We start from the raw sequence: 14638 nt of genomic DNA, 5'->3' as shown, positions 1-14638 counted from the left end.
TAGAGATGAAAATACAGAATTCTAGATCCAAATTCCATGTTGGCTGGAATAAGAGACGCGCTGATTTTCCACGCGGCACGCTTCAAATTGTTCTTTTCATTTGCTAAATGGAAAATTATTGCTTATTATTCGGATTGCACCCAATTTTCATATTACATCGATCTACCTCAGGGCATATAAAACGAGGACACACGTCGTTATCGATGTAATGGCAATGTTGTGCGTTTCGCTCTTTATGCGCAATTTCCGCTTTAATTTACGTTATAAATGAGAGAAAAGATGTACGTGTAGCGGCATTCGACAGCGTGTTTCGTATAGCCGGTGGAACTGTATCTTATATGTATGTATGTGAAATAGACTTACTAAAAACAACGACATATTTGACAAATTAAGATAGTATTACATCTACACGATCTTAAATCTAATATAGATTTTCTTTACATTGGGTGACATATCTATGTATATAAAAAGTACTTGGTTTACCATCCTTATTGTTAGTCATAAATATAACGAATGATATTTTCCGTTGAATCTATGAATCACCAAATCTGTATCATTCGAGTCATTTTTCACTGTAGATGTAACATAAATTTTTCAATTTCAAAAAGTTCAATTACAATGACCTTTATTTATCTTCTCGTGAACGAGCCTGAACGGTCCTGAATTAGCTGTAGTCGTACCTTGTTCCTTGTCTAGAAGTATTCTTCTCAGATATACAATCGTGTAATTAAACTATTAAAGCTAATCTTTATTCCGAATCACTCGCATCGTTGTTTCGATGGATTCTTCGTAAGGTTTGATGGGCTTTTCACGTGTCTGACAATTCATCGCCAACGATGACTCGCCATTTCACTTTTTACGTTACATATTATAATATTTTATATTATAGGCGATATATATTTTTTCCACGAGAAATCTCGGAGCATTTTCCTACGATAAAGCTTTCCAGATTTAATTCCTGTTTATTTGCTTTGCTCGTCAACTCAGCCTCCGCCTCGGCTGCAGTGTTGGTCTAGTCGACCTCTACATTAACAGATCGCCAGATGTTACCGCTGTTCAGTGGTATCTTGCCGGCGACAGAAAGATTCTCAGTGGTGAATTCGATTGGAAATATAACGTTCTTTATTTAATTTTTTCGAGTACAGTGTCGAGGAATAATATCGTTGAATCGAAACAAGTAGTCTCGTACGGACGAGAACGATGCTTCTAGTTTTTACGTTTTAATGCTTTACATAGAAGTTTTAGTGGTATATATATCTAATGAAATTAGATACTATATTAATATCCTTATTGTTAGATTTTTCGAAAAAGTTATATAAAAGTTTATAAACAGGGATACGTATGATATAGGGCGTGATAAGAAGGAATATCTTTCTATTTTTATTCGGGGAATCGTATGGAAGTCGTACGTAATAGACATTAAAACGGAGAAATAGAAGTAGAAAAGTTACGATCCGGTTTCCAGGCTATTCGCTAATCATCGATATTTTTGCGGTCGGAAGCCCTTCTTTATCGCGCCGAAATTAGGAGCGGAATTAAATAGCGAATATAGGTTAGAGCGACGCACTAAGGTACGATCAGAAATTCAGAAGGACGGATTGCCAACGACTGACAAATTGGCGGCGGTATGCTATAGGGTTCGCTAACTCGAAGGAAAGAAACGTTGAACTCCGACTAACTCTCGATGACGCCCGTCGAGCGAAGGGGACGACGGGGCGCTTTGAATTGGCGCGAATTTTCACGAGGGAAACGATACTTAGGCGTGCAAAGCCTGGAGCGTAGCTGGAAAGGGGCAAAAAAACGCAGAGAAAAGAGCCGAACAGCTCGGATCGGGCATTGTTTGCATTCCTCCCTAACGAAGTTTTTGTAACTTACGCGTGCACCTGTGCCGCCCACGAGTCCAATGAAATTTCTGTGATTTCGATGCTTCTGACTGTCCGTTATTCGTAATTCATTAAGCACCGTGTAGCCCTGGAGTCACACAGAAAACGTCGGCTATCGTTCGAACATGCGTGTAATCTTTAATTCGATGCAGTTAATCTTCAACCATCTCCGTTCGATAGTAATTTGTTACGTGCAAGAGAGTAATCGAGTTAAGCTTAGTCCAGATTGACAGAAAATTGTCCGTAGACACGTATTCGCAGTCAGTCCGCGTACGTTGTTGGCGGAAAATCCGCAGAAAAATGCACGTATGTACCTAGATTGCCTGGCGATATCTTTCGACTGTCGACAGACGATTTTCTGGCGTTTGAGCAAGAAGGCACGATGTTTTTTTTTTTTGAAATTTCAGTCGCTAATTACATCGGACAGCTATATCAATGGCGTTCGTTAAATTATATAATTATTATATTAACGATTATGGAGGGGCGTAGCGGAACGGTGGCTATCAAACAATTAGGAGAAAGTTCCGTGGTTATGCCTCGCGAAGAAGGTCGTTTTCGCGAGGTAAAGACGCGAAGACAGAGATGACGTGGAAGAACAAGAAGAAGGTGGAGGAGGTTAAGGAGGGATGGAATGGAAATGGTAGGGGACTAGAAGTAAAGGAGGGAGTCACTCCGGAGGAAGCAAGCCGAGTGGCGACGCCTCAGTGACCGAGCTTACTCTCCCTTGTGCTTTCGTTCGCAAGCGTGGGCTTGCGAGTCCTCGTTTCCCTCTATATACGTATATATACGTGTATATATCTGTCTACTCTGGTCCCTCTTTTATCTCTCGTCTGCGCATAAAGCTGCCCATTTCTATCCTTGTGGGTGTCTCGTGGACCTTTCGTTTCCACTTCCACGATACGGCCCTGACAATAAGCCAGTCGTAGTTATATGCGCCCTTCCGTGCCTTTCTATGTTCCCATTCTTTCCTTTGCGTTCGTCGGAGTTGGTACATATCGGCCTTGGTAGAATACGTGGGACGCGGCCGTCCTGAAATTAACAACAGTGATCCTTAAGTATCGGTGCGCGATTAAGAAAGTCCGAAAACGATCGCGGCGCGCTCGCGTAAACATCGCTACGCGTAAACACCGGTAAACGTTTAGTGCCGTGTGAATCACAGAGGCATTGGTGCTGCGTGCTTTTTTGGGTGTTGATGTAAAAATGTTCAAAGACCGGTTAGTTAACGAAGAGTAAATATATCGATGCGAGGAAACGTGTGAGTCTACGCGCGATTACAGGCACTTGATTTTATCTATATCCGGAGAAATTGAATCGCGCCAAGTGTTTGTGAAGTATTGCAAGTGAAGCGGTGCTGTGTAGTGATTCTGCGCAGTAGCAGTTCCAAATAACACGCCGGCATTCGAGATACATCCTGTCTCCTAGTTCCTGGCAGAGAACTTTGATTACCAAAGCCGCGTTTTCGTTTCAACCAGCTATTTCATCCAAAGTCCGTTTATGTTTCATAAGCAGCTTCGCTCTGTCATTCAAGTGTTATAGTGCTTTATAGTTCGACATTCGACAGCAGTGATAATCGTTGACACGTTCGTGCTACAACATCATGGTCGATTTTATAACCTACCCGGAGATTTCCTACCTCTACGACGAATTCATGATGGTACGGAGCATTACTCTTCGTTTGTTTTTTTTCTTCTCGAGGCGCGTTGCTTGCGCTAAAGCGGTCTTATTGCGCGCGCAGGTTGCATCGCTGTCCTTAATCGTCGATGCCACGCTTCTAATTTTATTATATTATATGTAATGCGTCATTATTAACGATCAGGGAATTGCTATGGTCGCTAATTACTCACCGTGCCGCTGTGTAACAGCTGCACGTCGTTGCCTTCTATGGCTCATTCGGAGGCCATTAATCCTACGAGAACGCGAAGGGCATTCACGTGATAATGTGAAACTATCGAGGAAATATATTGCCAACTGCGCTAAATACCTATCTATTAATATATTTAGTAATTTCTCACGCTATTTATCGCTGTCGGTTTGTCTTCTCGCGACTAATATGTATATAGCTGAAGCTCGTAGCATCCGACCGCGCTAAGAATATTTCCTGATATATTTGCGATAACGAGAATATGTCCCGTTGAAGAAACAGGGGAACGCGATATTTCCATAATTTTTCAAATACGATTAAAATAACTGAAAACATAGTTAACTAACGGCAAGATGACCATAGTCGGTGTATCGAGTAATTAATCATTCGTACGATGGTTACGTTAAAGATTCGCCTATTCGCCTCTAGAGTAAACGTCGATGGACTGTCGGGATGCTGTCTCCGCGAGATTGGCTGGGATGAGGTAAAGGGAAAGGTAAGGGATGATAGGTATAGGCAGGGTGAACCCTCGCCACAAAGTGGAACTACTTTACGGGAATATCACTTTGATCCGACGCTTAATGAACGATGGACCGCGCTCGGTAAGAGTACCCAGACTGAATTTAATTAGGGCTCTCAACTTGCCAGGTCGAGAGCATGACGGGATGCCGTACAGAATGTGTGCACGAAGGGAACGGGAAGAGAAATAGAGAGACAGAGCCGGGGTACATGATAAAAGCTCGGATGAAGCACACACGCTTGTAGGTGTAGGCTCGTAGGAAACGAAGGCCTTTTCCTTTGAGAATGCACCGGGCATATCCACTCCGCGACGATCATAGATGACAATACCGGACGGATGACTATCCGATTGTCATGCAAATGATGGAGGGAACCGGCACTTATTGACTCATTCGCGTACTCTAGCGCTAGTGATTCAAGAATCCACCTGCCAGCGACCTTTATACTTTTCGCGGCACGCTCGTCGTTTCAAAGCAACTGCGTTTTCTCGCGTCGTGTGTATGCGCGGAGAGTCAACGGAGAAACGCACTCGGCCGATTATTCTGGAAAATTGAAAATTCCACGCGTCGATAAAGGCGGTGGCCGGTCTTCCTACTAACCTGATCAGGCACGCCAATTTGTGCGGAGCTTTGATTCTGCGGGATGACTCGACGCTCTGACGGGCGCGCGATCGTGCTGCGCTTTAACTCGAAATGGACCAGCCCCCCCGGGAAAACGGACTTCGATTCCAACCATTCGTACTTTAACCGTTTGATAATGGCGATGTCAAAGTACTTTTATCTTCGATGACAACGGAACTGATTCGAGAAGGGTGCGCATTTCGTTCAGAAATTTTCTGTTCCATCATTTTTTTAATTCGTACCGCGAATAGAGATTTCGTTAGCAATACGATACGTTCGTCGTTTGTTCCACTCTCATTAATCACGTCAACGTTCTCGATATTTGTAAGTTTCATTGCAAAAATATGTTTTATCCAACTTTTCGTAACTACGAACTATACGAGATAAAAAATGTTATCCTTTTCATCGATGTATGTTTCGTAAGCTTGACCATTTATGGACATTTTCCGTTTGCCAGGAAATCTACCAAGGGTTATAAACACGAGCATAAAAATTAAACAAACACATCCGCGACTAGTTTTTTGCATTCGAAGGGGGACAAAAACGAACGAATATGAAACGGAAATTGAACGCGTTCGTACGGCAAGGAAATAATATCCCACTTTTAGAAGTTTGATCGGACGAAGCTCGTTTCGGCAATGAATCGCGACGATATTCGACCAAGATTTCTCGAACCGTTCTCTAGTATCGACTTTCCTCGATCCCGAAGTAGGTGACGTACTTGCAGACACACGCTGGCACCGGTTGTGGAAATTGAGAAAACTTTATTTGCCTCGGTGTAACCATGGAAAACATCAAGATGCGGAAAATAGGAATTGCGCGAAACTCTTTACCGATGGTAGAACAAACAAGGACGCGCCCCTCGTTCGTGAACTAAAACCTATTTTCTTCACCAAGTGTCGAGAACTCGGTTCCTCAGCGGTACTGGGTAATAAAATACATTGTTGAATAAATGCCATAGCTAACTCGGCAAGAAGTATAAAGGAAAAACGTAAGAAAAAAGGTAAAGGCTTTACTGTTGGAGAAGCAATAACATTAATCCGTCGGTATCGTTTCTAAATCCAACAATTTAAAAACACGAGAAATTCGTTTTAAGAGGTATATACAAAGTCGTAAATCTTGAAAGTATTAAACAACGAATTTCATTGTATTAAACCGCCGAAAACTTATTAACGATACCCATTCTCAGAGACGATTAGTGTATTTTCAGCGTTGTCAACAATTTCTCAGTAATTTAACAGTAACTGTAACGAATATACCGATACTAGTAGTGGTAGAGTAAAGAATATAATACAATGTATTATTCGTTCATATATTTTATGTACTACATATTTTTCATGCTGGTATACGATTAGTATTTAAGGGTCAAGGTGTGCAATAAATAAACAATAATAATTCCTACTAAAACACTGTATACACTTTGTAGAGTGCATTTTCAATGGTTACGAAATAGGTGGAGTCGGATGGAATCAGTAATGGGTTAACCTTGTTGTTTAACCGTCCTCCGAACGATAAACGTATTAGAAGAAACGTCGGTTGGATTTTTCAACGAAAAGCAATTTTTATTGCTTTCCGCGGCCGCTAAATTTTTCGATCGTGTCTTCGTTCCTCGTCGAATCGCGTATTTGCTTACATCATCTCGCCATCTCTTTACCAGCACGTGACCAATCTAAATATTTACACGAGTAAGACAGGCCGGCCAACATCGCGTTTCCCTTAACTTTTCGAAGGAGACCCGACTTCGATGTTCTCGGTCCTCGTTCGGTCGAGCAGTTAAAATTACCACGAAGATGTGTGACGTCATATCGATCGAATCGAGTAGCAAGGCAAGCGAACCACGCGTAACTACGAATTTCTAACGCAAGATCTAGATTCTCCGTACAGCTATCGGCCATGTTGCGGTCCTGGTGAATCTTTTTGTTGCCATATCGCGCAGGACGATTATTTAAAATAAAATGTATACAGGCGTCGGCCCGATGGAAGTAAAAAATATTTTTCCAGAAAGATAACTTCCTGAACGGCGTTAATGAATTAATAAAAAGACACGTGATTGGTAAAGTTTTTTCATATATACGTATCTAATCTGAATATGGTTCTAAAAGGATTTTGCATAACGTCAATACAAAGCGGACGATTGCCACAAGGTTAGATGCATCAAGTAGTGGAAAAATATTCAGTTCCGGGGCTTTACAATTTTATCAGCGATAGGCCAACCAAACCCGTTCCTATAAACGAGAGGTTGAAAAGGACGAAAAAGGCGTGCTTCCCTTGTGCGTTTAGGTATTGTTACTGGTATCTCGCTCAGGCAGTGGGCAGGCTTTGTGTTTCTGCCCTAGTTTCTGTGCTGCAGGCCAGACATACGGGTTTGGGAGTAAATTGCATGAGGGTAGCAAAGGGCTAACTTGCGATAAAACATTCACGCGTTTTCTATGTGTATCCATGTATGCATGTGCATTTAGCGAGCGTGTAGACAGACGCGCGTTTTCGCGCGCGCTTGCGATCGTATCCACCTTGGGTTAAAAATATCCGTATCGCGGCAGCTAACTTTGCCACGTATGTCCAAATTTTCTACTGGTTCCATCGTACCGACATTTTATTTTCGCGATTATTATAAACCTTTGTACGCTTAAAGGCGTTAAACACGTAGCGCGAGATTGTATAAAAACGAAACAATTTGGAAATACGTTAAACTCGCGAATATCCCAACGGTATCAGCAAGACCAGGGTCATCGCGTTACGTCGCATTGGTAGGTTTGAAAGGCTGATCGAGTACAATAGCCGGTTGACGGTACATGGGTTGAAAAGTAGCTTAAGAACGAAGGAATTAAACATGAGACAGCTACGGAACGTTCCAACTTCAAAAATTATTCCAACGATACATAAACGTAGTCACATAGAGACACTCGACCACTGAAACTGTTTCGCTCTAACGTCTTTTCTCGGCAGCTTTTGAAAGTTCCCTCATTTATATCTAGACGGTGCGGAAAGCGTGGTCGGTTCGGTCGTTTTGGGTACTGAAGCTCCGGAGAAAATTTTCTTCAGTTGCATTCAGTTGGCATTAGCGTCGTAGCTGTAAAAGTAGTAAAAGAGGCAGCATTAGGAAGAAAGAGGGAAAGAAAGAAAGAAAGAAAGAAAGAAAGAAAGGAAGGAAGACAGAAACAAAGAAAGGAGCCAGGAAAGAAAAACGAGAGGGTACGATGTGCCTCTTTTCTGTCTCTTTTGGCCTGGAAGGGAGAAGGCAGAAGTTTGCAACTCTATTCGCGGAAAGGTCGCGAAAGAGGTAAGAAGGGGAGGCATAATTCCAACAGAGAGAGTATGACGAGCCAGCCAAGTTGGCCACCTCTACGAGGTGCCCTCAAAGACTCTTCCGCTAATTTGATGATCCTCCAAAGGCCTGGGCTGCAATCTGCCGCTCAGTGTAGATTCTCTAGACATGGACCCTCACCGATCTTTCCTCGTCTTGTTCCGGTCTGGGAAGAAACGTCTCTGAGGAGGTTACCGTTCAAGTTCTTCACTTTTCCTTTCGTTCTCCTCATCCACTTTTTCCTACATGCAGGTCAAATGACAGAGCGCGTTAAACGGCCGCTCTCGCTTATGGCCACGTTTAAAGAGTTTCGTGCGTGGTGCATTCACCTGCAAAAGTAAACTCATCTTCGTACATAAACGTAACCTCGTTTCCAGCGTTACTTCCTTCTAATTCCAACTGGTAATTATCTATAATTTCACCTTGTTAATGCTCCAGTGAAACATAGCAGCATTAGTCGGCCAACTATACTTGTAAAAAACGTTCGTCCAACTTTGTCCGAATTCGTTTTTTAACGCGTTTACGACCGATTAGAGAGCGACCGATCTTTTCATAAAATTGTAATTACGTTAAAATCGAAGCAGAAATCGATTTGCGATTTTCCACGTTACGAGAGTCGAACATTTTCTACGTAGAGGTATCTGTACGCTTAAACGACGTCACTCGTATTAACTCGATGCTCTTTTACTCGAGGGGATACAATATCGTTAAATTATGGTTTCGTGTTGCATACGTTGTAGATTTGGTTTCGTATAACCGAAGACGAAGGAAAGGATACGGTTTCGGTGACGCTGTCTCGATATCTCCTCTTGGGAACAATATACTTTCTCATATATTCAACGTGTCTCGTATGAGCTGCCTAATTTCGCTAGCGATTCGTTCGGGTCTCGTTCGCTATCGGGATTACGGCAGGTCTGATGAGTTTCCAGAGTAGGACCGCAGTACCGGTTGCCGTAGCAGGAACCGGAACCTTGTAGGTTTCAACGAAGAAAGGGAGGAGAAGAGGGAACAAAGAGACAGTGGACACAGAGAAGCTGGAAGAGGAGCTGGGTCAGCGTCACCGGAGTGTATAATTGGCTTGATTGTCGGGTTCTAATCTGGTTCTCCTTCTGCCTTCCGTCAGAGAGGGACGTGTCCAGGCTGCCACCACTGGCATAGGAACGTCCAGAAAATGGGAGAAATGCGACCTGCTTTTCCAGATCCTTTCGTTATTTATAATGCCCTTTACCCTGTTTCGGGTTAACCTCCGACATAATATTCCCAACTTCCACGGATTAGGCGAATTTCCTTTCACATACCAGCCATCCTGAAACGAAGATTTATCGGAACTTGTTAAACAGATGAATAACGAAGATGAATTTTTCAAACGCGATAGCGATCGTTCGACGCGTAATTATCAGGTATTTTAAACGCGTTGAAATTAAAATTACACGAGATATTCCTTTTACCTATCTTTCGCTTTAATTCGGCAAAGTCCAGCGCGGATTAAAAATGTATAAATGTTAGTTGGAAGAAAAGCGCGGACAAAGAGATACGCGACGTGCACCGCGAGAGATGAATTATAGTAATAAAACAACTGCGTGGAAGTACAACGTGCGGTTTTTATAAATATTTCGCTTGTTTCGTTCGCGTCGTCGTTGTTGGCTTCGCACCAACTGGGCTATGCTACATCCTGGCTGCAGCGATTTCATATCACTACGCTCGCTATCTACGATCTGAACGCAGACAAATATATACAATACGACCAGTCAGTTGGTTGTACAGATTTAAATTGCAAGATATTAGTATAATTTTCTTTCTCGGTGTTTGGCAGCTGGGAAAGGTATACGTTATTTTTTCGTCTCGATGAAAATTGTTTGTATGAAAGATACAATGTACGAATCACGTTTGTAATTATTGCAACGTCGTACCAACGAAACCATAATAAATTTGTAATTTTTTCTTCTTATGACTTCCGTGTCTGATCCGTCACTGTCTCGTACCACTTCCATTCTTCTTATAGAACCATAATGAGGCCGTAAACGTTCCACGCGTCGCTTTAACGACATTTTTTTGTTCGATAATTTGGATAGATAAATGGCAACATTCATTAAGGATACTTTTCTCCTGTATGGAAATTGGGAATGGCAATACTAAATGGAAAGACGCATGTTAAATTTGGTGCAACGGTTGTACGATTAAAGATCGATAGTACTCGCGTTTAACGTAGTTAAATATCGAATTCGGTTAAATCGTTCAATTATATTATTCGTCGAAAACGATTTCACGAACGCGGATGTTATCGTCGAACGATCGGAAAACACAAAAAGATCAGCTACTTGATTCGATGGCAAGAAAGGTGAAACGATAGTTTTAGGGAAGTCATCCGAAGTGCGCTGTAAAAGCACGAGAAAAGCACGGGAAAAGTTGGATTTAAGATAACGAACCGATATCGATCGAGAAGATAAATAGCGGAGGAGCATGGACTTGTTTTCATTGACTAAGTACGTATACTTTGCGGTGCACTTAGGTGAAAACGGGGAAAGTGGTGAAGAGCGGACAAGTTGAAGCGGGATCGACGATGGAAGAGAGAAGATATTTTCAAAGACGACTCGGAAATTGCCTGTCCAATTGAATCGCAAACAATATGAAAATTTGTTCGAGAGTTTTGATTATACAAAGGAGAGGAGGCTACGGTAGACGGCGACGGAGGGCGAGGAGAAAGAGAAGAAAAGCGGACACATTCGAGAGAGGAGCGAGAGAAGGATATTCTTAGTGGCGCTCGGAAACAATGGGCCACCATCAGACTTGCAAAGCGGATCGCGTTTTTACTTTCAAATTAAATTATTTTCTCCGTTTCGTGTACGATTAATGCTCTTCAGCCGGTGGCCACGTTTAATCGGCGATCTTCGTCCTCGATATTTTTGTTTACGCTTCTTCCGTATCTTTTTGACGTTATCCAACGTTTAACGTAACTTTGTCCAATCGAACGTAAAATACGCCTACACGTTGCCTTATTCCTTCGCTCCGGAATCGATGTTCGAATCTATTTCTAGAAGCTATCGCGTTTATAACTATACCTAATTTATATGTGTTAACTAAAGGCACCAATTTGTATGTATATATATACAGATAATACAATTCATCTCCGATGCAGTATAAAAGTAATTCGCAATCGATTGATAAGTACAGACAAATTCGTACGAGCAACGCGCACGGCGGTACCATATATCGTTAAATTACCTTGCGGTTTTCACTTAATAAATCATAATAAATTTCGCAGCGTGTCCAATTGCATCCGTGAACAGAGGTGGCCCAACCGTATTATTTACATGCATATAGGAACACGGCGTAATTATACTAGAAATGATAATACGCACCATTGTAAATTTTACTCGAACGAACGCGTTAATCGAAGCAGCACGCACACGCGTTGCGCCGATTATCGCGCCGTTTACCAACTTGCATCTGCATGGAAGTTACTTTGATTGCAGATTCATTCCGCTTAAACACGCGGCAAACCGGGCCATAAAATAACATTCGTTCGCAGAAGTAGCACGCGACAACGCACACGGTAGTAAAATCGATGCGACATACGGTTAAAAGGCAAGGCTGCCGCAACCAAAGGAAGATGTTGGTTGCATTAGCAATACAATTTGCGGATGTAACGCTTCAGAACTGTTCGTGTATCTATGACTACGGTACCGGTATAGCGCGCCGCGAGACATCAACATGGACTGTAAAAGGGTTCTTGAAGCGGCACCTATCCGTTACAAACGTAAATGGAAACTGGGTCGCGTGTATTTCGACGATTGTTCCTTACCTCTCACGACGCGTAACCACAAATTCGTTTCCCCATGAATTTCAATTGAGTGAAACCGCGCGTCGTCGTTGGTGCCAACTCGACGCCCATTGATGCAACCGTTACGGGCATCGTCGGAGTTGACTTTAAATTCCAACTGTTCGTCAATGGTGAACTAAGCGGGAACGTGCTACCTTTGTGACGCAGATCAGCCCAGAAACGAGTAAAGTCGCGAAAAGAAAGGCCCCCCCACCGTTGTTCATTCTTCTATACTCAGATAAGGTTCTCGGATAAGGTGAGAAACGCTGACATCTTGGAATAGCAAATTTCCCGTTATTGAAATTTACGCGTGTTAATGGAACCAATTAGCCACGGTTTATAATTGAATTTGACAATAATAACTGATAATAAAAGACACATCAAGCGGAATCGTCTTGAAACGTTTACCGTTGCAAAGTAAAGTCCAACCGAGGCAAAGAAAGAAGGAAAATAGCAATTACCGTGCAATTTATTCATCGAAAGTTCGAAAGCGACAAAAGGAATGGAGATTTTCGAGTTCTCGGGAGATCGTCAGTGATGGGGCTGGGTTGACGGTGTTTCGTGTGCATCAACGATATAACTGTGTATAGGCGGTGCTGAAATACACGAAACGCTGTCGGTCGCGTAAACAGGCCAGGAAAAGCCTGCGCGCGGACTGCCTACAGAGGTTCGCGACGAGAGAATAGAGAAGAGGAAGAGAGGAGGAAAGCGGCATAATGCGCGCGGTATACCACGCCACTTCCGAATTACTCCGGCAAAATCTCCCCGCGTATTTGCATTCCCCCGCGGCGAACGCAGACAGAAATTAATTGCGTACTTGCGCGGGCAACAATGAAGCGCCATTCTCGTGTACCGGCAACTCTCCCTCGCTGGTCGCTCCGGAAATCAAAGACACTTTTGGTCGACTGCCCGCCCCCCGGCATCCAGACCCTGGATTCGGCCCGCAGCACCGCTTCGCTCTACGCCGCTCCGCTCCGCTCCACGCCACGTTGTTCAAATTTCGTTTCGACCAGTTTGTTTAACGTCTCTACGGCCGCGAAAAGACGCAGGGATTTATCGCGAGTTAAAAACGAATCAAGCGCAACGACGATTCAACCCGGCTCTCCGTTCTGTTCAATTTCCTGTCTCTTACAAAAAGGAAGAAACACCGAAGATCATTCGAAACGTTACGAATAACGCGACAAATTGTTTCGCAACGTTGCAACGTCCGTTCGTTTTACGAAATATGACGAGCTACGAAGCACCTATTACGCGCAACTTTAAATCACCGATAAGAAAATAAAGCGTCCGAACATTTGACGTACAATCGATCGATCATCGATGTCGAATAACTTCCGGATGATGGAAATCTTTAGCCTGCTCTGACCAATTATGTTTTTTTACTAATTTACCGTTATTACCTAATTTACCCGAAATGTCACACGATTATTTTCGGAACGATATTCCGTTATTACTTGATCGATATATATATATAGTTTAATTTCGGCGATTCTATACCGAAAAGTTTATCATCGAACGGAATTATTTTGTATGTTTTTGTTCGTTTTGCTCGTTTGTTTCGACGCGGTAAAATAGATTATCGGAACATTCGGTTAAAGGGAAACGATCATAATTTTCTACACTGCGCAACGACACGCGCGAAATATCGCGTTGTCGACGCGGGTCAACTCTATTTTAACAATCGAGTCGATTAAAATTACATTGAACGCTGAGCAGGTATTTCCACAATAATGCCGAACAAAATAAAATCTCCAAGTTTCGCGCGTTAAACTGTTAGTACGATTTGACAATGAGCTTCCGTGTTATTTAAATTCGGACCTGTAGCCGATTGAAAATCACGGTCATTGTAATTACCATTGGAAGCACGCGGGTCCGGGTGATTTATGGAATCATGAAATTTAGCCCCATTGTCGTACAAATTCGCGGGCAGTGGCGAGGAAGTTCAGCCGGTGGATTAATGATGCAGCGTTTATTTAGCGAAGCGGTGATAGTGGCTGGGAATTCGTACACAAAGGAAACGAGCATTGGACCTTTTAGGCTGGGAGGAATTGCCGTGTGCGAAGTCGTGCCGGAAGTAGGCGATATCAACTACCGGTGACACCCTTCTCGCAGCCCCTGCACGATGCTACACTCCACCGTAGGTTTATGGCTAGCTTTTTGTTCAACGCCATTAGCGGCTCGCTGCCCGTTGCTTTTCCGTGCGACAACAACCACCATCGCGTCATGTACGACATAGATTTTACCATTAGCGTACCGGCGTGGCTCCGCTACCTACCAACCAACTAGCTCCATCGAGCTGCTGTGGAAAAGTTTACGAAGCGCTAATGGGAAAAAACGGAATTTCTTTCACGTAGAATACTACTTTAAAGTAGAAACGATTAATCTTGTTCTTGTATTGCCCAGTTGGTGCCACTGTAAACGTTCGTTTTTTCTTTTTCTCTTCTTCTTTTTTTCGTTCTTTTTTTTCTCTTTTCTATATTTTATTTTTCCTTGTACTTTCGTTTCGCGCTATGGAGGTTTAGTGGAGTGCGATTATGAAATACAGTTCAATCACGCGAACGCCGTAAATAACCGTTATCTCCGACGACGTAAAGTGACAAATCGTGCTCGGTTTTGCCACGCCACGCGCGT

At 43.0% G+C, this 14638-nt stretch overlaps 1 protein-coding gene across 8 annotated transcripts in view; it reads left to right on the top strand.

Moving 5' to 3' along the window:
* The window catches only part of LOC126924020 (CUGBP Elav-like family member 4), a 606431-nt gene that overhangs the window by 105061 nt on the left and 486732 nt on the right, over nucleotides 1-14638 (top strand). The window contains exon 1 of one of the 8 annotated variants that reach the window (XM_050738078.1): nucleotides 2595-3537. The exons of 6 other annotated variants lie outside the window; for them this stretch is intronic. In XM_050738078.1, coding sequence (XP_050594035.1) covers nucleotides 3481-3537 — 57 coding nt within the window. In that variant the 5' untranslated portion in view covers nucleotides 2595-3480. Of the gene's footprint in view, nucleotides 1-2594; nucleotides 3538-14638 lie in introns of those variants that run through there. One more of the 8 variants, XM_050738065.1, reaches the window with a different exon arrangement.

Source organism: Bombus affinis, chromosome 14 (assembly GCF_024516045.1).
Source record: "Bombus affinis isolate iyBomAffi1 chromosome 14, iyBomAffi1.2, whole genome shotgun sequence".
In the NCBI taxonomy this organism is placed as follows: Eukaryota; Metazoa; Arthropoda; class Insecta; order Hymenoptera; family Apidae; genus Bombus; species Bombus affinis.
Note: the sequence above shows the minus strand (reverse complement) of the source record. Positions and strands in the feature narration are given on the sequence as shown.